The 21,612-nt window shown below is 52.8% G+C and overlaps 1 protein-coding gene across 1 annotated transcript in view; it reads left to right on the top strand.

The window, feature by feature from the left end:
* SHANK3 (SH3 and multiple ankyrin repeat domains 3) overlaps positions 1–21,612 on the top strand; it is a 198,959-nt gene that overhangs the window by 149,607 nt on the left and 27,740 nt on the right. Inside the window, exons 6-10 of the mRNA XM_010566063.1 lie at positions 2,313–2,448; positions 4,879–4,959; positions 8,224–8,247; positions 12,129–12,256; positions 13,195–13,300. Coding sequence (XP_010564365.1) covers positions 2,313–2,448; positions 4,879–4,959; positions 8,224–8,247; positions 12,129–12,256; positions 13,195–13,300 — 475 coding nt within the window. The remainder of the gene's footprint in view (positions 1–2,312; positions 2,449–4,878; positions 4,960–8,223; positions 8,248–12,128; positions 12,257–13,194; positions 13,301–21,612) is intronic.

Genomic DNA, 21,612 nt, shown 5'->3' with positions numbered 1-21,612 from the left:
ACAAATTTCATTTCATTCTTTGGGGTGTCAGATTTGTTTGACAAAGGTAACGGTTTAGATGTAATAGATTTTGTTTACCCCTGTATAACATCTCCATTACAAAACCTGCTGTGTACAAAACCAGCAGAGCGCCTGGGAAGTGGTTCACAAATTTGCCAGATGACAGGTCTTGGCAAGTACTTGTCACTGAGGAACGGTCACTGGCTGGCGTTTCTAGAGGGTCTCTCCAGGACTTAAGACCTGATGCTGCTCAGTGATGTCATACATGTTCTAGACATGACCCTGAAATCAAGGCTAATAAATACTAGGTATGCAGGCGACCCGCAGGCTGTGGCACTGGGGATACGCCACACAGCCATGGGCTCTGCTGTGTGAAGGTGCTTTGGAAAACTAAAGGGCTCACAAAGAAAAACTGCTGAAGTGGGTAAGGATCGGGAGAAAGTAGAAGCTAACCATGCTCCAGGATTCAATCCATTCCATCCTGTTCATCCAAAAAACAGATTAAGAGGTGATTTACCTAGAATAGGCTAGTAGTTTCATAGAAATCACATTTTCTGAGGAAAATGTGTGTTTTCCTGCAAATTGACTAATTATTGAGTCAATTAGAATCAAAATTGAATCAACTAACTGAATATTTGAAATAAAATTATTATTTCAAAAGCTTTGCATCTTAGGAATGTTGATGTTCCATTTCAGAATTTAGTTCAACCCCTTTTTTCATTTTTGTATTTTTACAGTTTTTCACAGAAAGCAGCACTACGGCTCATGTATTGCAAATGTTATAACCTACATACTTTTAATTATTTAAACAACAGTTCAGTCTACCCTAAAGACTAAACATCTCCAGCTGGAGTTGAAACACATAAAACCCAAACATTCTTGAAATGCCGAAGTTTCCAGCATCCAGGATAATTCTGCATTTCAGTCTGTTGTACTTGTGATCCCACACGCTGTGGCGCAGGGATGATGCTGGTATTGAGGGAGGTGGGACTGTGCGTGAGGAAGGGTAGCACAAGAGCCTGGGGCTGAAAACTGATTTCTTGATATAATATAGGAACAGGTTGGGGTTTTTTAAAAGTGATGGGAATTACTAAACATGAATTCTCCATGTCCTGGTGTCTTTGAGACCTGAAGCCGGTGGCATGCAACAGTTTAGCTATAACGCTTCTGGTCTTGAACTTAGGGTGACAAAATTGACGTTGCATGGACAATCTATACCCTGTTATTACCTGTCTTTTGAGTGCTCCACTTCTGGAAACATAAATATTAATGTAAATATTAACATAAGTGCTTCTATATTTATTGCCCATAGATAATCACTTGTCTCTTATTTGCCATCAGTTGTTATCTTATGCCTAGAGTAGCAGCAGTCCTGGACTACCCAGCACATTTCAAAAGCAACTGCCAAAGTGTGCAAACACATCTGGTTCTTTTACGAAGTAGATAACTAAGCCACAAAAGTTGGAACCAGTTTTTCCAGTGCTGAAGCATCTGAACTGTGGCATCCTCATCTCCACTACACCTAAACCTCAGTTACCCAAAGTGAGGGTCCATCTGTTAATGCCCTGTGGAGAACCTTGTGTTCATTGCTACTTGGTAGATACTCAAGTACTGAGGTTGTATTTTCCAGTTTATTTCTTGGTTTGGTGTCTTAGAGATTGCCTAGCCTGCCATCAGAGCCCAGTGCTTGTTGTCCAAGAAACTAATAGGTTATGCTAGCGCTAAAAATGACAACAGGAACAAGCTTCAGCATGTGTCCTGTAGACCCCTGGAAGGAGTCGATGAGCTTGTCTATAGCTAGGGGAGCAGATAAGTGTCTCGGTACAACACGGGTTGCTGCTGGTGGGGACAGGGCAGCTGAGCTCTTGGGGACAATCCCTGTGCACGCAGCTCTGCACGGGTGCCTGTGCTCTTCTAGAGCCTCTTGCAGACCTGCGGCACAGCTGGAGACCTCCAGACCCAGGAGCCTCCTCTGTGGCTGCCAAATAGCTGGCAGAACTAGGAAATGCCCAATTTTTAGTGATTCACCTTGATGGCCCAGTAGGAAGGGGGAGGTCCAGGCTGCAGCCCTGGTGTGCACTGGTTTGCACTGGCCTGTTGCAGGTTCCTCAGCTTCTCCAGAAGCTTGAGGTCACTGATAGGTGACATCCCACAGGGACAGCTTAAATACGAAGACGTGCTAGGCTGTATACACAGATGTAGAGTTGCAAAATCATCTGGTTTTGTGGCTTGACATCTGTTGGTCTTGCCTTCTGCCCGCTCTCTTTGTGACAGCCAGCCTTTACACTGCTCTTTTCCTGTTTGTGTCCTAGGTGAATGGTGTCAACGTGGTGAAGGTGGGACACAAGCAGGTGGTCTCCTTGATCCGGCAAGGGGGGAACCACCTGGTGATGAAGGTTGTTTCCGTCAGCCGCAAGCCAGAATCGGAAGAAGTTGTTCGGAAGAAGGGTAGGTGTGGAGTCTCGTGGTTCTCCAAACAGGGGGTTGTGTTGCCTAAATGTGAGCAGGCCTGCAGAAGCCCATGGGGGTCCTGGTGGAGAACTGCCCCTGCTTCAGCATGCAGGGGAGGGTCGTGGTAGAGAACCGGCCCCGCTGTGTGAGGGGGGTTGTGATGGAGAGCTGCCCCTGATAAGCGTGGGGCTGTCAGGGTGCAGAACTGTCCCAGTGGGGTTGTGGAGGCTGTCGGGCCAGACGATGGTGCCCACAGGAGCGCAGGGGGTGCCAGGGTGGAGGACAGGCCCTGTGGCGGTGGGGGGTGCCAGGGTGGAGCCTGTCCTCTCTCGGGGGCTTGCCATGGCTGGGAGCTGCCCCACGGGCTGGGAGCTCCTGGGGGCACGGCTGGTCCTGGGGCTGCTGGCCATGTGTTGGACTTGCTCTCGCTCAAGGGAGGGCAGGCAGCTGTGGGGCCCCCCAGAAGGCTCTGGACCTTCGCCCCATCGTCCCCAGGCCCCGAGGGCAGAGCCGAGACCCTCGCCAGAGGTGGGGCCAAAGGGGAAGTTTGGCGGTGGGCTGATCTGCTCATGGCCAGCGGGGCAGAGCATCCCTCAGGGGAGGGGGGCATCCAGCTGAGGAGGGTGGGGGCACATCTGGAGGGCAGCTGGATGGGAGGCAGCCAGCTGTATACAGGGGGACACGTGACGGCATGGAGCTGTGGAGGGCAGGGACACATCTGAGGAGAGCCAGCTAGGGAGGCTGGGGGCACATCTGGGAGCAGCTGGCTGTGGAGGGTAGGACCTCATCCAGGGGCAGCCAGCTGCAGAATGCAGGGGCACATCTGGGAGCAGCCAGCTGCAGAATGCAGGGGCACATCTGGGAGCAGCTGTCAGTAGAGGATAGGACCTCACCCACAGGCAACCAGCTGCAGAAGGCAGGGGCACATCTGGGAGCAGCCGGCAGCATGGGGCAGGCTGTCCCTGTCCGCCCCCGCTCTGGGCCATGTGCGGGGAGGCAGGCTGTGGGGCAGGAGCGTTTTCCGGGGGAGCACGGCTGGGAGCCTGGCGTGGGGGGACGGGAGCGGGGCGCTCCCAGCGCAGCACACAGGGCGTGGGGGAGGGAGGCAGCTCTGCGCGCTGACACTAAGAGCTGCAATTATATTGTCACGGCACAAAAGCAGGAGTCGTGGGAAAGGCTGAGGCTCGGGAATCAGTGCTGGTACCACCGCCGGTGCCGCTCGCCGCTTCTCCCTGTGCTTCCAGCCTTGCAGCCGGTGAGCAGCTGCCCGTCGCTGCCCGTCGCTGCCCGTCGCTGCCTGCTGCCCATGCCCTGAGCCCACAGAGCTGGACAGCCGCTCTTCCAGCGCGGGGTGCGGGGACTGGAGCCGAGTCCCCTCTGCGGGACCCTGGCCGCAGCACAGCTGGGGAGGGCCAGACCCCCGTCCCCCCCCCCGGCTGGGGCTCCTCTCTTCCTGGGGGTGATGGAGGCCTGTGTGGGACTGGCGTTTTCTGGCTGAATCCGCCCCTGTTGGGGTCTCTGATGCAGGCAGCGCCAGCAAAGCCTGAAGCTCCGGTTGCCATGGCAATGCCTGAGCGTTGAATCCAGCATTGTCAGCGAGCGAGCGTGAGGAGGAGGAGGCACCCCAAGTGAAGAGGAAGAGCCTTCAACTGGTCCCGCTCGGGTGGGCTCATGGCATGCGGTGCCTCCGGGGCAGCCCCGCGGGCCGGCCCGGCTAGGCAGCCCCTCGGGGCAGCCCCGCGCTCCGGCACAGCACCGCGCAGCCCCGCGCCGGCCATGTGCCTCCGCTGCCCGGCACGGAGCCGGCCGCCTCCAGCGCTTCATTAGGGCCGGCGGGAGCTTCACCCCGTCCTGGATACGGCCGAGCCGGCAGAGGAGGGTGGGTGGGCTGTGTTTTGCTGGGGGATGCGCCGCGCCGAGGCGGGAATGAGAGACTGAGATCAGGCCTGCTGGACTTGTTTCTCCCTCCTACCCTCCACCCATGGTGTGTGCGGAGGGGAAGCAGCCATCAAAGCTGTTTGCTGAGTCCCACAGGCAGGCAGCCAGCTGCCTGAGACAGATTTAATTCGCGGGAGGCTTTCATAGCCATAGCATCTCCGGTAGCTGCAGGGGGGCAGGCGCAGCCCGGGGACATGACTTGGACTCTCCTCCGCTGAGGGCTGTGGGAGCCTGGGCAGCGTGCACGTGCCTGCGGGAGCCACCAGCCCCTCCGTGCCGGGGCCTGCCCCGTGCCCCGGGACTGTGCTACCGAGACCATGAAGAAGTTTGCTTCCACGCGCAGCCTCAATAAGATCCTGCAGCAGTGCGACTCCTCATCCCGCGAGTACGAGGAGATCCAGGCTGTGGAGAAGAAGTGGCATCTGCATCTGGCCACTCCTCGTAAGTTCCTGGACAAGAAATGCAAAATGCCGTCTCTCTTCCTTTCAGCTCCGCCACCTCCCAAGAGAGCGCCCAGCACCACCCTGACGCTGCGTTCCAAGTCCATGACAGCCGAGCTGGAAGAGCTGGGTAAGCGGCGGCAGGGGCTCGCGCATGCATGCAGGGGTGCATGAGGAGCATGCGGGGCCGTGGCCGGAGCAGGCAGCACACTCGCCCAACGTCCATTTTCTGGAGGGGTGCATGAGCACAAGTGCGAGGCGATGCGCGCACCTCCTGCGCTGAAGTTTCCATCGTGCTTAGCGGTGTGTGGGGCGCGGGTGGCTGAGAGCCCGCTGCCGTTGCCGCAGGGGTGCAGGAGTCCCCCATAGAGCCGGTCCACCCCTTCAGTGCCGCCTCCCTGGAGAGGCGGCCTGGGGGAAGGACGCTGGGTGCCTCTGTGTGCTTGCGGGGAGGCTTGCCGCCCCCGTGCCCTGTCCATCAGGCACCCTGCTCCTCCTGCACTCCGAACAGCCCCTTGTTTTTATCTTCCTCTACCTCCAGGCAGATACCACATGCTGCCAGATTAGCTGGCATCCCCATGGGCTGCCCTCCCCCCTTACACGCACACATGCCTGTGCACACATGCTCACAAGTTCTGCTGTCACTACAGAGCCTACCCACATTTCCAGATGCTTTGGTATCCCAGCTTGCATCTACATGTTCCTATATTCTGTTAAAGCCTCTCCACCCCCACTCCATCCTTGCTTCCAGGTACCCTGTGCCGAAGCCCCTCAGTCTTCCCAGCTATTCTGGTGACCTTGCTGAGCCCACACCTTCCCAGTGCGCTGGGCTCCCCCCAGTAGCATCCTGCCAGCTGAGGGCCATAGGGGTGCCAGTGTTCACACACCCTCCGAACAGCAGTCCCCTCCACACAGAATGATTTGCCCGTTTTTGCCGCGCATTGTCCCCCGTGCGCTGCAGAGGCCGCAGGGCGGCTGAGCAAGGTGCTCCGCTGGCGGTGGCAGTGCCGGTGCAGCCAGGGAAGCTGGCTAGCAGAACAGCGGCCACGTGGCCCTCGTGGCCTGCCAGGCAGCAGGAGATGCGGAGGGACCCATCCTTCTGGAGCCATGCTCCAACATGCAGATCTGGTGCACACGAGGTTGGTTCTGCCGAGACAGGCTGTTCATGGCTGGCACAGGGCAGGAGTCGGATGTGCTGCAAGCCCCCACCGAGAGCATCGGCAGAGCGAGAGGGAGCCTCTCTCGGCACTGCCTACTGCCCTGGCTCATGCTTCTGCTATTTGTATTTATGTTTTTGCTGTGCAAAAAATGTGGTGATGTGTACAGGTGTGCTTGCTGGCCATGGCGCAGAGGCTGTGCGTGGCAGACTCCTGTCCTGCCTGGGAGGAGACGCACCTGAGAGGCAGGAACCTCGGCAGGGACCCTACCACCCCCTCTTTTTCAGGACATTGAAGGAAGGTCCATGACTTTTCTCACTCTGCTCCCTGTCCTACATGCATGTCCAGGCTTTACAACCCCTCCAGGGTTCTCTTGAAAGAAATAGACCTGGAGGGTTCAGGCTCATGCTCAAACATAGGTTTGAAAGGACAAGCCTCAGCATTTAAGGGTTTGCATCAGCTGTTTGATGGCCACTGTGATTTATTTTATGCCAAGCCCACTGCCTTGATTTTCACCCTAGCCTGCTCCCCACTTCTCCAGACCTTTATTACTAAACCTGAAGGTGCTGTGTTTACTAGTAGCCATTAGGAGAGGATTCAAAATAGCCCGTTTCTTCCACTTTTTGCTCTTCCCTTTGCACAGATACTGCACAGACTCCAGGGTTCATATTTTTACTCTCAGTTGCTGGTCCTGAAAGCAGTTCCTAGCCGGTGTGATGGGTGTCTGCTTGCACGCACAGGCAGCATGTTGCCTCTGTGACAATATGTTCCCCAGCTGCATGTGGCCGTCTTTGGTGAACATCACACCCAAGTCAAAGCCTGGCACGCATCTTGCAGGTGCCTTTGCAGAAGGACGGGCACCCCAGCCACGGCACTTGGCCTTGCAAGTGCCAAATGGGGTGTGGGACATCACCATGGGATGTCCTGCACTGCAGAAAATGGCAGCGGTGTGAGGGAAGGGGGCCCCGTTTGCATGTATTTTGGCAAGCAGAGCTGCTGGGCTCAAGGGGGAGGGTAGCAAGCTCGTGGAAAGGGAAGTCACGAAAAGCAGAGAAATAGCTCTGCCGGAGAATATATTAAAGATGAGTCCTCTAGGTGTCCCTGAGGATTTTGCATCTAGACGCTACCTCTCTTCTACCTGGAGAGGGACTAGGAACGGCAACTGCCTGTGTCTCCCAGAAAAGGGATTTGTAGACAGCAACTGGTCTTAGTCCACATGTTTTCCAGGAAATTGTAGTGGTTAGTCCCTCATTCATGTCCTGTGGATCAGGGACTATGCTGTAGCCAGTCCTACCACACATCCCCAGGCAGCACGGCACAAGGAAAATGGGGGACCAGTCCTCCTCTCACACTTTGTCTTCTGGTGGTTGATCCTCCAGCTTTTACTGCAAAGGGGGAGTTTTCGTGCAGGTCAGCATCCCCATGCCTCAGTGGTGTGCAAGTTTAGAGCCCGATCTCCTTTTCTGAGGGGATGGTGGTGTTAGTGAAAGGGACATTTCTACCTGCAGCTTCTTAAAGTGAGCTTTGTCAGATGGTCCCTGCCCCTTTTTTCCTTGAAGCCTGTCCCTGTCCTGTGGCTTGCAGAATATCCCATGTGCCCATAGCCATACCTTAACATTGTCTTGCTGCATGTTGTGCCAGTACCCTTGGAAAAGCAGATTTCTAGCAAGCTGCTAACAAAGCACTCCTGCAGTCCTGGCATTTACTGGATGCAGAGGAAACTGGCTTTGGGAGATGTGCAGGCTGCTGTGTCGCCTCAGTGAGCAGGGAGGGATTGAGTTTCTCTGTGGCTCGGGCATTAAATGCCATCCAGACCTCCTCCTGGTCTTACTGCCTTTTGAAATCCCACATTCCTTCTGCCTCCCTGGTCTGAGTGAAGAGGAGGAGGGCTCAGCGGAGGGCTGGTCCCAGCAGTGGGGCTGGCAGAGAGCCCAGTCCATGTCGGTCCCTGCCCACCCACGGGACCAGGACAGGCGCTGGCCTTCCTGCAGAGAGGCAGTGGCACCAAGAAGGATGCACAATGTGCTGCATCCTCTGCCCTGCCTGAGCCTTAGTCCCAAGAGCCCCTGGCGAGGCAGGCATACGCTCCACTGTCAGGGCCTGATCCTGCCAGCATGCTGGGAGGCAGGAGAGCGTGCGGGGAAGAGGCACAGCAGGCAGGCAGCGAGGCTGGAGCTGGGAATGAAAGCAGGAACTGTGCATGCCATTCATGTTGTCTTTTGTTTCTTGATTCCAAGCCTCCATGCGGAGAAGAAAAGGGGGTGAGTGAAACCGCACATCCTGGGGCTCCTCCCTTCCCCATCAGCCACCCAGCCAGCACCCAGTCCGCCCCACATGGGCACGCACGGTGCACCCCAAGGGACTGGCCCAGGTCACCGTCCCCTAGTTGTCACAGGAAGGCTTAGCCCAAAGGGAGCCAGAGCTCTGCGGGTCAGCCTCCTGCCTGGCACCGCTGCCATGGGGAGCAGCCACCACATATGGCTCTGGCGGGGCAGCAGAAAGGCCAAAATTGGTGCGGTCATGTTGGGCTTCTGTTGGGCATGGGCAGGAATGCCCGCTTGCCAGCGGGCCTCATGAATCTCCAGGGCTGACTTCCCCAGGTGTTGTACTAGCTTTATGTTTGCTCCATGGTGAAAATGCCTTGCACAGAAATGTCCCCGCATGTGGGGTCCTAAGTACAGCTTCCTTCAGCCCCCGGGGCAGGCCTCTGGAACTCAGTCAGATGGAATGGCAACGCCATCAGTCAGATGAAACGCTCTTTGCCATGTCCAGCAATGCAGGTGCTGCCTCTGCTTCTGCCTCTGCACAGGCTGTCCTGCTGCTCCCGGTGGTCCTGTGCTGAGGGAGCACCTGAGGATGTACCTGCGCTGCAAACAGGGTTTGGTGGCAGCTCCAAGGGCATACCCCAGTTAGCTGGAGGAGAGCTAGTTTGGCTATTAAGTGTCCTGGCTCCAGGTGGAGAGGGCCACCCCCCATAAAGGTGACGTTATCGGTGCCCAAGCTGGCTGGGGTAAAACTGATTGCAGCAGGGCTCCATACATGACAGTTACACTACACAGTGTCTGTGTGGACATTGCATGAGGGGCGCTACAAAAACAGGAGGTTTTTGCCAGGGCTGAGAGCCAGTAATGGACAATCCTGAATGGAGCAAGAAGGCTCATCCTGTGCCAGCACAGAGCTCTGCATTTCTCCAACACAGGTACAAGGTACAGGGGAGGGAACCTAGAGACCTGACCTCAGTTCTTAGCCTTTCAGAAGCAAAACTCTCTGTCCTGGTAGTGTGAAGCTAGAGAACTCTTTCCCAAGGAACAGGAAATGTGAGGGACCAACTCTTCCACCGTAACAGTGATAGCATAGGGAAGAAGCTGAGCAGGGCTTACGAGCCAGAGGTCTCTGAGGGACCTCCCCAGACCTCCTCTGTACCGAGCAGATCTGCCAGTACCCAGAGATGGAGGTAATGCAGAGGTCCCATGGATCAGAATGATCAGCTGAAGGTCACCAGGGATGTCCTGACATTGAAGGTGGCCATCTCGAAGTGCATGGTGGAAAGCTTTTGCCACTTCGGACAGCCAGAGCCATCAGGGTGCACCCATTCCTGGGGGGTCTGTCTCCCACAAAGGGATGGCAGTTACAAAGTGCAGTTGGTGGCGATGTGTCTCTGTGTGCTCTAATGGCATTAAGAGAGGGAAAGTAGAATAAAGCTGGAAGGAGAGGCAGGTGGAGAGGGCTGAGCATCGCTGTTACTCCTCTCACAGCATTGGGGTCCCCAAACTAACATCGCTACAGGGCTGCCCAGAGCAGCTTCCAGAGCCACTGATGAGGCAGGTTTCCAGCACATGGTCTTTAGAATCAGCCCATGGCCTGTCTCCTCCTGAGGCTTGGCTGTTAGAGATCCACGCAGTCACTCAGTGGTGTTTGGCCGTAAGGGATGAGCCAGCTCCCCTCCAAGCAAGCTGAACTGCCCTGGGCCTCTTGCGGTGAGCGCAGCATGAGAGTCACACAGCAGTGAGGAGGAGGAACCATGAAGTCCCCCAGAGACAAGGATGGTTGGCTACTGGAGGTCTTGTGCCAAGGAAGTTCAGGAGCTGGACTGAGCTGTTTCCTTGGAGCAGGTGCAGGTCCTTAGTCCCAGGGCCTTGGTGGATACCTGCCACCAAGGGTGCTGGCCTCAGAGGGCACCTAGGTCCCCTTGGCAAAGACTACTTGGCGTCAATGTTTGCGTAGGGCTCACTCCTCCACAGACTGGGCTAAAATGTTTGGGACTCATTTTTAGTCTCTATTGCTCAGGAATGCTGCCTTGCAAACTGCCACGCAGCTGCCCTGGCCGTAGTGTGTGGAGGTACTGAAGCTGGTCCGTGAGTCATATTGGCCCCCGGCAGGGTTTTGTAGGAATACAGGCCTGATGGTCACAGCACTCCAGGTCGCTCAGGTCATGAGGATCAGCAGCTCCCACACCACAGCAGTGACATTTCACAGTCCCAAGTTCAGCAGCCAGGCTGGAAGGAGCCCAGAAGTTTACAAGCCTTACCTGAACGCAGGCAGAGGTTGTCAGCCTTAGGCTGCACGTGTTCTCCCTTCTCCCTGGGCAATTTACTGGGATAGTTGCATTGGTTGTGCCGTGGCAGTAGAGGCATCCAGTCTTGATGAATGCCAAGGCAGACCCATCAGCTCCAGCACAGCACCATGCCAGCGTGAAGGCCGCGCTCCAGGGCCAGCTGACACCATGCACGACATGGAGCCAACAGACTCAGCCCTGCCCGGCCCAGGGAGCTGTAGGAGCAGGAGGCAGGCAGTTGTGCATGGACCCTGCGCGGGCCGAGCACCAGCCCAGCAGCCTTCGTTAGCTCGGCTCTGGCTGCACCCGGAGGGAGCTCAGGAGGGGTCAGCGGTGATGGTGGCTTCCATCTGCCTGCTGCCCTTTCCGATGTCCTGAGTTTCGGGGTACTTTACAGCCCCAGACAGAAAACCCCAGCGGCAGCCGGGGCTGGTGCTGCGTCCAAGTGGGTACGCACGTCCTCCTGGCACGAGCGGTGCGAGCACTGCAGACCGGGGCTGCTCTGCAGGCTGGGAGAGCAGCGAGGGCCGGCCGCTCCCCGAAAGACAGACATGGTCAAAGGACAGACATGGTCAAAGGACAGACATGGTCGCACGGCTGACGGGCTGGGGGCCTGCCTGGCCCCACACCCCTGAGCGCCTCGGGCAGGCCAGACCCAGGTCTCTCACCTTCAACCACGAGTCCAGCCCATCAGGCAGGTCTGCCGCGACGAGACGGGGCCAAGGGCAAGCCTGAGAGCCGGTGTGTGGGTCAGGCCCGTGGCAGCACAGACGTGGCCGTGACAGCTCTGTGGATGGTGCTGCTGCACCACAGCCCGGGCGAGCACCAACAGCCCCAGCCTGCGCCACGGGGGTCCGCAGGGGACAGGTTACTCCCCTCAGGGCCATTCGGCCACGAGTCCTTCGGGGACGACACGTCCCAGCTTGTCCCGAACAGACACTGGGGTGACACTGGTTGTGCTGGAGCCAGACTGAGACCCGCGGACTTCTACGTTGCTTGTGGTCCCTGCAGCACCTGGGTTCCCCTTACCTGCCGTGTCACAGCCGCTGCCTACACCCCCCTTTGCCCAAGTGGGGGGACTCAGTCTCATTCTGAATATCAAAAATATATCTGGGCAAAAATTTGCTCTTTCAATGTAAGGATCAAGGCTTCCTCAAAGCGTGGCACAGCTAGGAGCGGGGGTGCTGGCAGGTCAGACCCCAGAGGTCAGGCAGGCTGGTCAGGGGGCCCAGGTGGTGCAGCCGCGCCGGGTGCAGCCAGGGTGGGAAAGTGGCACAGTGCAGTGCTGCCACGCCGGGCTGTCATCTGTGGGTCCCCCAGCTGAGCCAGGCCAGTGCCTGGTTGTGCATCGTGGCGGGTGGGCAGCTCCAGAAACACCTCCAAAACCTTCGTTAGCCGCTGGCTGGGGAAGAGACGACTGAGCGGCCGCTTCCTCAGCTCTGTGCTCAACAGGCCTATGAACCACTCTCCCTACGGGGACGTTCACTCCCTGCTCAGCTGCACTGCAGGGGATGGGTCTGTCGTAGGGGAGCTGCCTCGGTACGGCGGCCCTTGCTAACCAGATTGCTTTTATGTTTGGATTTACAGAGAAACTGGATGAGATTTTGGCAGCAGCCGAGCCCGCGCTGAGAGCAGACATTGTCGAAGCAGATTCTAGGGCAGCCACTGTGAAGCAGCGACCAACAAGCCGGCGCATCACGCCAGCAGAAATCAGTGTGAGAGAGGAGGGCTCGTGGTGGGAGAGGGAAGGGCACATCGTGCTGTGACAGATGCTAACTGCCAGCATGACAGTCACGTTGGGGAGTGGGTTCCCCCAGGGGAGTGGAAGGAGAGAATCTGGGGGGAGGTGGAGACACAGAGCAGGAGTCTGGGCAGGTGGTGGAGGAGCTGACCCGGGCTGTTTGGCGCTTCCTTGCTCACCAGTATGGGATTGCCCTGGGGAGAACGTAAGAGCAGATCTGAAGGAGTGTGGAAAGCTGAGCTGGAGAGCTTAGTCTGGCTGCAATTTTCTGGATGTGAAGCTGGAAATTAGGAGGACTTGAAGAGAAAAACGCTGTCTCTGAGGGGAAGCATGGATGGAGTAGGAGTGGGGCTGCCAGCTCCAGGCTGTCTGGATTGTGAAAGTGCTGCAGGCAGTGGGAGGCAGCTTCTGGAGCAGGAGGTAAAATGGGACAGGCTGCTTCTGAGCAGAGACTGGCCTGAGCGAAGCCTTCCCACGGGAGGAAGGCTGCTGCTGGAGTCGGCATCACTGTGCCACCCTACCCTGGGCACAAAGTCCCTGAGAGCCAGTGGGGGGAGCAGGTAGGCAGGGGGAGCAGGCAAGCGGGAGAGAGGGAGGGAGGATTAACCCTTCAAAGAGCAGTAGCACAGGTTTTGGAGACATGCTGGATGGGGCATCATGGAAGATGGACAAAGGTGGAGGTAGGGAGGGGGCCCGTCCTTGTCCCCAGGGAAGCGTCCCCTCCTGGGGCTGTGGCAGTCCGGGCTGCAGGCACGGGGCGGCAGGGACAGGGTCTGGCATGCAGGCTGACGGGGTAGTGCCCCAGCTTCACCTGCGGTCAGAAGGATCAGGTGGACTGAGATGAAGCATTGTGTCCTTTCAGCTGAGTCTCGCTGATGTCCAGAATGGAAATTTCCTTTTTTTGTCTTCCAGTCACTCTTTGAACGCCAGGGTATGGCAGCACACTCGGGGGTCCTTGCAGGAGCTGAGAAGCCCCATGTTTCACTGCGCAAAGGAATTCCACGGACAAAATCTGTAGGTAAGGCAAACTGGGGGGAAATCCCTTCCTAAAGAGGAAGGGTCATCCCCATGGAGCATTCATGCCTGCACAGGAACCTGCAGGAAAGACTCAGCCCGCTCTAGTGGCTTGTAACTAAAGATCTTGAAGAGGGGATGTTTAATGGGATTTCTACTTTGAAAGTTGCACGTGTCTTGAGAAACCTGTTCTAACGCTGACAGTGGTTCTGCTCTGAGTAGAAGGTTGGACTGGAGACCTCCAGAGGTGCCTTGCTTTCTCAGTCTCTTTATGGCACTTCCAGGGATAGGGGAGTTTCTCCCACCCTCTGTGCTGGCAAACGAGGGTCAGGGGGTGATTTTCTGTCTGCCCATGTAGCGGCTGGGCTGGGCATGCAGTGTGCTGAACATGTGGGTGGTTGAGCGTAAAACCATGTGCTGTCACAGACAGACAATGGAGCAGGTAACAACTGAATTTTTTTCTAAGGAGAAACAGGACAGGGTCTGGAACAGGCACTCATCTATGGACTATGTCAGGATCTTTAGACCCTGTCCCAAAAGGTTTAGAGTGCAACTAAAACCAAAAATATGCTGGAAGAGGGAGATGGGTGGATGAGGTGAGCAAGGGCCGGTGGCACAATGACAGTACGGGCGTCTCATTTTCTTCTCCTGATTTTGTGTATTGGTGAGTTTCATCCAGATGGTAATAGCAAGCCATGGTGTTAGCAAGGTCTAAGGGCTGTGCAGGTTGGAGCTGGGGAGAGTGTGTTATCACTTACATGGAGGAACTGAGGGGCAGGAGGAAAGGGGCCAGAGAGAAAGGTGGTGTGCTCTCTGGCAAGTGTGAATTTTAAGTAACCCCAAGACATCATTTGATAGTAATGGTGATGCCAAACAGATTGTGTGTTTAACACACAAAATAAGTAAATAGAAAGTAAATTCTGCTTCAAGGTGCAGCTAAGAGCAGCACAACCCCAGCAAGAATGTAAAAATTAGTTAAAAATGCAAGGGTTAGTATTCAAAATGTACTTTTTAATGTACAGAGCCACAGAATTGCTGTGCATACGTGCTTCACATTCATGTCTGTATGAGAGCAGCTGGTACCTGTAGTCCCATGTGAGACTGGTCTGAGAGTAGTAGTTAATCAAATGTGTGTATGATTAATCTGAAAAACAAACTAGAAGAGATAATCTTAAAAAAAAAAAAAGGGGGGGGGGGGGTTTAAGGGACTGCCCTGGTGTGTACTTATAGACCATGTTGATAAAGCTGCTGTCCTACTATGAAATCTGCAGTCAGAAAGCTCCCGTACCTCTGAAGAGCTGAAGTAGAACCTGGGCCAAGCAGATGATGAGATGCAGTGTTGGAAGTGAAGGCAGGCATTTATTAGTTGCTCATACGTTGCGATACTGTTAATGTACATGGTAGAAAGGGAGCAGAGCTGCCTGCCTTGGTGCCTGGGATCACCACAGCACCAACCCATGGACTTGCTAAAGTAGGAGTAATCAGTTAATTTTCTCATGAAGGTAAAAATGATCAGTAGCACATGCAGAATGGGATTCATCTCATACAGCCTTATATGTTAACAATGCAGAGATTTCCATCCAAGTAAAGTGCGCAGGAACCCTCTATAGTGACCAGAGGGAAATAGGCACTTTTAACATGATTTATCTGATGTCTTGATCTTAGAGGTGAATCCTGCACAAGTGCCCATTGACTGTAAGTAGTATCTTGTGACCACTGAGGTCTACGGCTGCCTGGCAGACAAGCATGCAGCGGCCAGTGGTGTCTAAAGTGCATGTTTATTTTGCAAACTATATCCTAGATGTTTGTTTTATGTGTAAGAATGTTTGTGAAAATGCTTCTAAGCAGAAGTTGTTCATGGTTCAATCAAGCCACAAACAGCTGGAAATCATATTAAAGGGGATCTATTGTGTGAAACAGCATCTTCACCCAGTAATAGATCATAAATTGGAAAAGTATTCATTAAATATTAAATACTCGCCCATAAGGAGCTCCTTTGTGCTTGTGAAAGCAGAGTCAATGACTCAGGAAGTCCCTCTAAACCTACACCTTGTTGTGTGACACTCATGCAGATGTAGTGTCAAGGATCTCTGTATGCAGAAAACTGTGAGAAGAGGGATTCGAAGTTTGTAGGGTTTATACAACTGTAAGGTTTGTTGGGTTGTGTGTAGGGTTTGTATGGTCATGAGCATAGAGTGTAATGTCCCATGTGCTTCTTTTTTGTTCAGCACCTAGAGCATTGAGACCCTGATCCTTGCACAGGATTCCCAGCCATTAGAGCTACACACAGTGTGCAACAAGGGGATTAGAAACGCTAAATTTAATCTGCATCGGGGAAGATTAAAAGCAGACCTGGAGATGCCCTGTTCTGAGCAGGAATGACTGCAGCTGTCACAAGCACAGCATCCAAGCACAACCCAACAATAAATACAGGAAAAATATCACACATAGCTCTTAATTATGCTCAATCCAAGAATGGCATGCGTCTGTCTGCACCGAAAGGGAGCAATTCCTGCTGAGGAGGGGACAGCAACTTCTTGTTTCCAGTTTGCCTGCCACAATACACACCAAAAGCAATGCCTCTTAGAAACAGGCTCATTTTGGTGGAATTCCAGATAAGCTAAAATAGAAAACAGCCAAACAGTAGAAATTGGGTTGCAATTGGCTTGTTTTAGAAGTCCTTCTTGAGCTGTCATTTCACACCCACAATGACAGGCTCATACGCTGTACAGTCAGTTGACTTCATGATAAAAATCACTACCAAAAGTAAGGAACTAGATGAAAAATAAGCAGGGATTGGTTGGTTGGTTTGGTTTTTTGGTGAAGAAATGCTCTGAATTATTTGCATATTACACAGCTGGTTTAGATTCCCAGGGACTTGTGACCAAAGATCAAAGCATTTCATGTTTGCATCTAAAAATTTATTGAGAGAGAGGTAGTTAACCCTTGACTGGCACAAAGAAAGCAAAACGGAAGAAATATTTCAACAAAAATGTGAAGAAAAGAAATGCATTGCACTGGGGAGGCTGATAGAAAAGAAAATCTTTGTCAGACTTCCAAGATAGCTACCACGCCATCTGCTCCAGCATCAGAAGTTAAAAACACTTGAAAGTCTGCAGAACCATCATGGTACCTGCTAAGTCTCCCCCCGAGCAAATTCAAGATGATGTAGATGGTGGTTTTGCATGGATAGAAGTAGCGTGTGTCCCCGTGTCAGTTAGAAACACGATGGGCTGCAGGCGCTGGCTGTAGGTGACAGATGCACCTTACTGACTAAGCGTTGTCACTGCTGAGGAAATAAGGGGTGACTTGGTGTTCAAAAGGACATTGAGTATGCCAGGCTCCTCCTGCTCTGCCAGCTCGGGGCTGAGTGTGCACCTTACTTGGCTGCATGAAGGTCTGGCAGGGTGAGGGCAGCTCTGCCACCAGGGCTGGCAGCCCTCCCCAGATCCTGTTCCAGGACCATCCTTCCCTGGTCCTGGGTGAACTCCCAATGCTTTCTGCTTTTCTAAACAGGTTCTCGGATTCACCTGAGCTCCAATATAAGCTTTGTGCTGTAGCAGCCAGCACAGTACTGTTATATCACTGCTCTCTGAAGGGCAGTGGTCTTTCCTCCTCCTCCTGCCAGTTCTGTTGTTGCCTGGGGCTGATGTCAGCCCTGCACACCAGAGGACAGTGATGCTCACCCACTTTCTGCTTCTGGACACAAGCAAAGCCACAGCACTTGGCACCTTTCTGCTCTAGCCCAGGGGTAGTGTTGGAAGCTGCTCTGCCATCTCTGCACGGGGAAAGCAAGGCTGGCAACAGTGGGGTGTGCTCTGGAGAGAGCCACCTCATTAGCTAGCCCAAATTAATGCGCAGAGTTAGATTCTCACAGGGATTTAGGCTGTTATGGCAACAGGCCCAAAAGCATTATGGAGAGTTTTTGTATTTTCCTTGGAGATTAATAATGCGTTGAGCATGCTGTGAATTGCAGAGAGGGGTTGCCATGAGGCTTGTGGCATTGCTGAGCTGCGCTTCAAGCATGCACCCGGGCCATGATTTTCATGTCAGACCACTTACGCTGGGTGCTCGGAGGCAGGGTTCTTCGACAGTCCTTGCTGATCGCTGGAGGCTGCATTTTGACTCAAGCTCTTTATTCCTGCGTGCACCAACCTCTGTAGTTTGATCCTGGTGATGTCTTGTTGCTCTTTGTAGGAAGCATATATCCCCCCCTACGAGGAAGACACAGTATATGCTGTTTGAAGAGAACTGAGAGACAAAATCTCAACGGCAGTTAGCAAAGGGACAGGTTTGTTTATTTGTCATTTAAGTTTAATCTTGCAGTTATGCACACAGAAGGTGGACCAGGCACAGAGAGAGATCACAGGCAGCACACAGAGGGTCATGCCATTTGCGACAGGCAGATGCTCTCTTTTCTCAGAGGTCAGCCCCACCTCCACCATCCCGCCAGAGAACCTGGAATAGCTCCCAAGGTTTCACGTTCATCTGGCAGCCCATCTATGTGTGGTAGAAGGAGGAGGTCTGGAGGAGGCGGGAGCGCTTGGTCGCTGGCAGCGGAGAGTGCCGGGAAACAGCACAGATGCCGTGCATGATTCTGTGACACAGGGGAATAGTAAATGGCAAGTCGGTAATTGCTGGGTCGAGATCCAACAGAATGAAAGGACAATCTAGTTTAGGTGCTACCAGTTTAAAAGAACTACCTTCCCTCGGTGTCACATTGCGTGTTAGAGTCTGGCTGAGGCTCGTCACTGGAGACTTTTCGTGTCGTCTGATAGCCTGTTCTGAGGGTGCGCGCATTGGTGGAGAGCTGCCATGCCATTTTCTTGGGTACTGCAGAGCTGTGTAGAAGGGCTCCAAATGCTGCAGGAGTTGGTCAGGCTCCTTCTCCTGCAGACTGCCCATCCCTTGGGCCGAGGTCTGCCCATTGCCCAGCACAGCATTTAGCACAGGCAAATGTTAAGATAAAAGTGAAAAATTAGCATATTCACAACAAGTAATTAACATTTCAGTCAGCAGGAGTGGAGTTGGATAAAAGAGAGCCATGCTTTCAGCTACCAGCATTTTAGATAAACTCAAATAGATTCTCTTTCCATTTCAAGTTAAAAACTGCCAGGATAGTTTCACCGGTCTTGTAGCTTTTAGGAGGACCCTTGTCCTCGGCACTGCTTTCACCAGGAGGATTTCTGTATGGCTGTGTGCTCATTACCTCTGCAGGGGTCTGTGCAGGGTCCAGCCTGCTCTGCAAGGACTGAACGCAATTCATAAATTCAAGACTTAATCAAGACATCACATTTCAAAGCCTGCTCCCAAGGGATTACTAGTTGCCTTTGTTCAACTTCGGAGACTCCCTGAGCAGTATTGTATCCTGTGTAGACAGTAAATAAAACTCAGCAATGATTAGTCTCATGCTTAACTATAAACAGATGCTTCTCCATGTTAAGGGAGAGGTTTCATTTTGCCTGCGTGATCACATTTAAACATCAGTGAGGAGTTTCTTCCTATCATGAAGGCTGGCTTTTACAAAATTCGCTATCACAGTAGGAATGGGTACTGAAAGATTTGAATAAGAGAACATAATAACACAGCAACGCAATTCAAAGAAAGCCTTGTAAAAGGTCTTTACAGACCAAATGGGCATCAAATTAAACTGATAGATGGAATTTCAAAGAAAAGGAGATAATTCTGCACACGGTGCTGGTAAGCCACAGAGCTCACTGCTGCAGGATGTTGGGAGTGCAAGAAATTTGCATGAGTTCAAAGAGCACTGCCAAGTTTCTGGAAGAAGAAGAAAGTCTGCCAAGGGTTAAACACAAAGACAGTCTGACTCAGCCAGCTCTTGATCAGCAAATTGCTGGAAGCTGGCAGAGTATTTGGGAGGGGCGAAGCAACCCTGCATGCTTGCTGTGTTCTTATGTGCTTCCTCAGGCAATTATTATTGGCCGCTGCCAGGCAGCACACCAGGCTAGATATGCCTTTGATCTGCAAGACTGGAGAAGAGATGGAGAAGTGGCATATCAAGGCAGTGTTGTCAACAGAATATAGGGAGTGAGCAAGCTGCATGGAGAGGAGGAGAGGGACATGTGTGAATGGATGTAGTTGTTTATGCAGGACTTGGATGGCAAGCACGCAGGTACAGTGAACAGAGGAGCTATGTCAGAATGGTGAGTTGCAGGTAGTGTAGGAAAAGCTTGCAAAAAATTTGCTTTCCTCCCCCCTCTCCCATCAGTGATCTCTCCTGTGTGTTGATTTTCTGGCTGAGGACCAAAAGGAGACATTTGTTTTCACAGGGAACAGATATTCCCGCTATTCCAAGGAGCGGGGTTGTAGAGGTGGTCAGCTTGGGAACCAGAACTGTAATGAAGCGACTGTTCTGTCGTAGGATCAAAGGATAATTCAGGTTGGAAGGAGGAGGTCTCTAGTCCAACCTCCATCTCAAAGCAGGGTCAGCTATGACATCAAATCATGTTGCTGACGGTTTTATCCAGTCTGGTCTTGAAAAACTCCAAAGATGGAGACTGCACACCCTTTCTGGGCAGGCTGTTCTACTGCTTGACTGCCCTCATCATAAAATTTCTCCTTTTATTGAGTCAGAACCTCTCATTTCAGTTTTGCCCATTGTCTCTTGTCCCCCACCATGGCCTCTTGTCCTCCCACCATGTACCACTGTGAAAAGCCTGGCTTTATCTTCTTTATAACCTCCTGTAGGTACCAGAAGGCTGCTGTTATGTCCCCCCAAAAACCATTCCTTCTGCCAGCTGAACAAGCCCAGCTGCCTCAGCCTCTCCAGACAGAGCAAGAGCTCCAGTCCTGACCATCTTGGTGGCTCTCCACTGAACTCCCTTCAGTTTGTTGATGTATTTCTTTTACTGGGGGCCCCAAAACTGGATGCAATATTGTAGATGTGGTCTCATGATTGGGAGTGAGAGGGATAACCCCTTTGCTCTGTCTGTTGTCTTTGCTCCTGTTCACGCAGCCCAGGACGCTGTTGGGCTTTGCTGCTGAGGCACAGGGCCAGCCCATGTTCACCTCACTGCCTACCAAGCCCCCCAAGTTCTCTTCCACAGAGTTGCTTCCCAGCCAGCCAGTCCCCAGCCTGTCCAGTTGCAAGGGGCTTCTTCCTTCTCAGGTGTGGGACTTTGCATCTGTCCTTGTTGAAATTCATGGAGTTCCTGCTGGCCCATTCCTGTTTAGGTCCTTTTGAGACGTGCAGCTCCTCATTGAACCTGGTAGTGCTTTGGATATTGTTTTCCATAGTGCTGCCCTCCTCATTTAAGAAAAAAATGGAGGAGAGATGCTTAACGGCAGAGAAAAATAACAAGTGGGGAATAGGGAGAATAAAACAAATAATTGTAGAAGCAGCTATGTAAAATAAAACAAAAACTATTACCCACACCTTGAATACATTCAGATTATCTAACTGTCCCCTTCACCCTTCCTTCACTTGAAATACTTTGCTTTTAACACTTTAAAAGAACTTCACAGCAGGGACTGTGAGCTCACAGTTAGAACGGAGGCTACCACACCTACAGCTGTTCACAGCTGACAGCCGAAAACTTGCAGCAGCCAGTGACTGTTGGTAGTCAGTGTTTCCTCTGGCCTGGCAGCTGCTTGGCCAGTCTGCTCTTTGCAGATCAGGAAATCTGATAAAGATGAAACAGCTTTCCAGTTTTATTTCCTGAAATAGCTCTGTACTTGACACAGTAGTACCTACCTACAGGATGGTCAGCACATCCCTAAGACAAGCTCTAATGGTGCTAGGCCATGTTCTGTAACAGTCTGGGCATGGTAACGGAGCTCAGTGCTGCATAAATTTCCTTGTTTCAGCTCTTGGCCATTCCCAGGTGAGAAGTAGAAATAAGCATAAAGGCATGAATTTTTTTTTGGATCTTCATGCTATTAAGAACATGACAATGTCTATACTGAATCAAACCATGGCTCCATCTAGTGCAGGATCCTGTCTTAAGCATTGCTCTTAAGCAGATGCTCAGGGAAGAGTGAAAACAGGGCAAGGATGTGATATTTCTCCTGAATACTCACCCAGGCAGGTACTGTCTTCAGTTCAGAGGTTTCTGTGCACATAATAGCCAAAAAAAAAAGTGCATCCTCCATGGCTTTGTCCAGTCTCTCTTTGAACTTGTTTCATGCTTCCAGTTCATTATGCTACCTTGGTATTAAAAATCCCCAAACTGTGTTCAGCAAAAACAGCATAGCTTTGAACACAGGGGCAGTCTGAACAATATAATGAAATGTAAAGTTCAGTGCTTACTGGCCAAAATACTCCCTTTTTCCCCCAGCGGACTCTGCATCTGCAGG

Source organism: Haliaeetus leucocephalus, unplaced genomic scaffold (assembly GCF_000737465.1).
Source record: "Haliaeetus leucocephalus isolate CR32 unplaced genomic scaffold, Haliaeetus_leucocephalus-4.0 Scaffold202, whole genome shotgun sequence".
NCBI classification, from domain to species: Eukaryota; Metazoa; Chordata; class Aves; order Accipitriformes; family Accipitridae; genus Haliaeetus; species Haliaeetus leucocephalus.
Note: the sequence above shows the minus strand (reverse complement) of the source record. Positions and strands in the feature narration are given on the sequence as shown.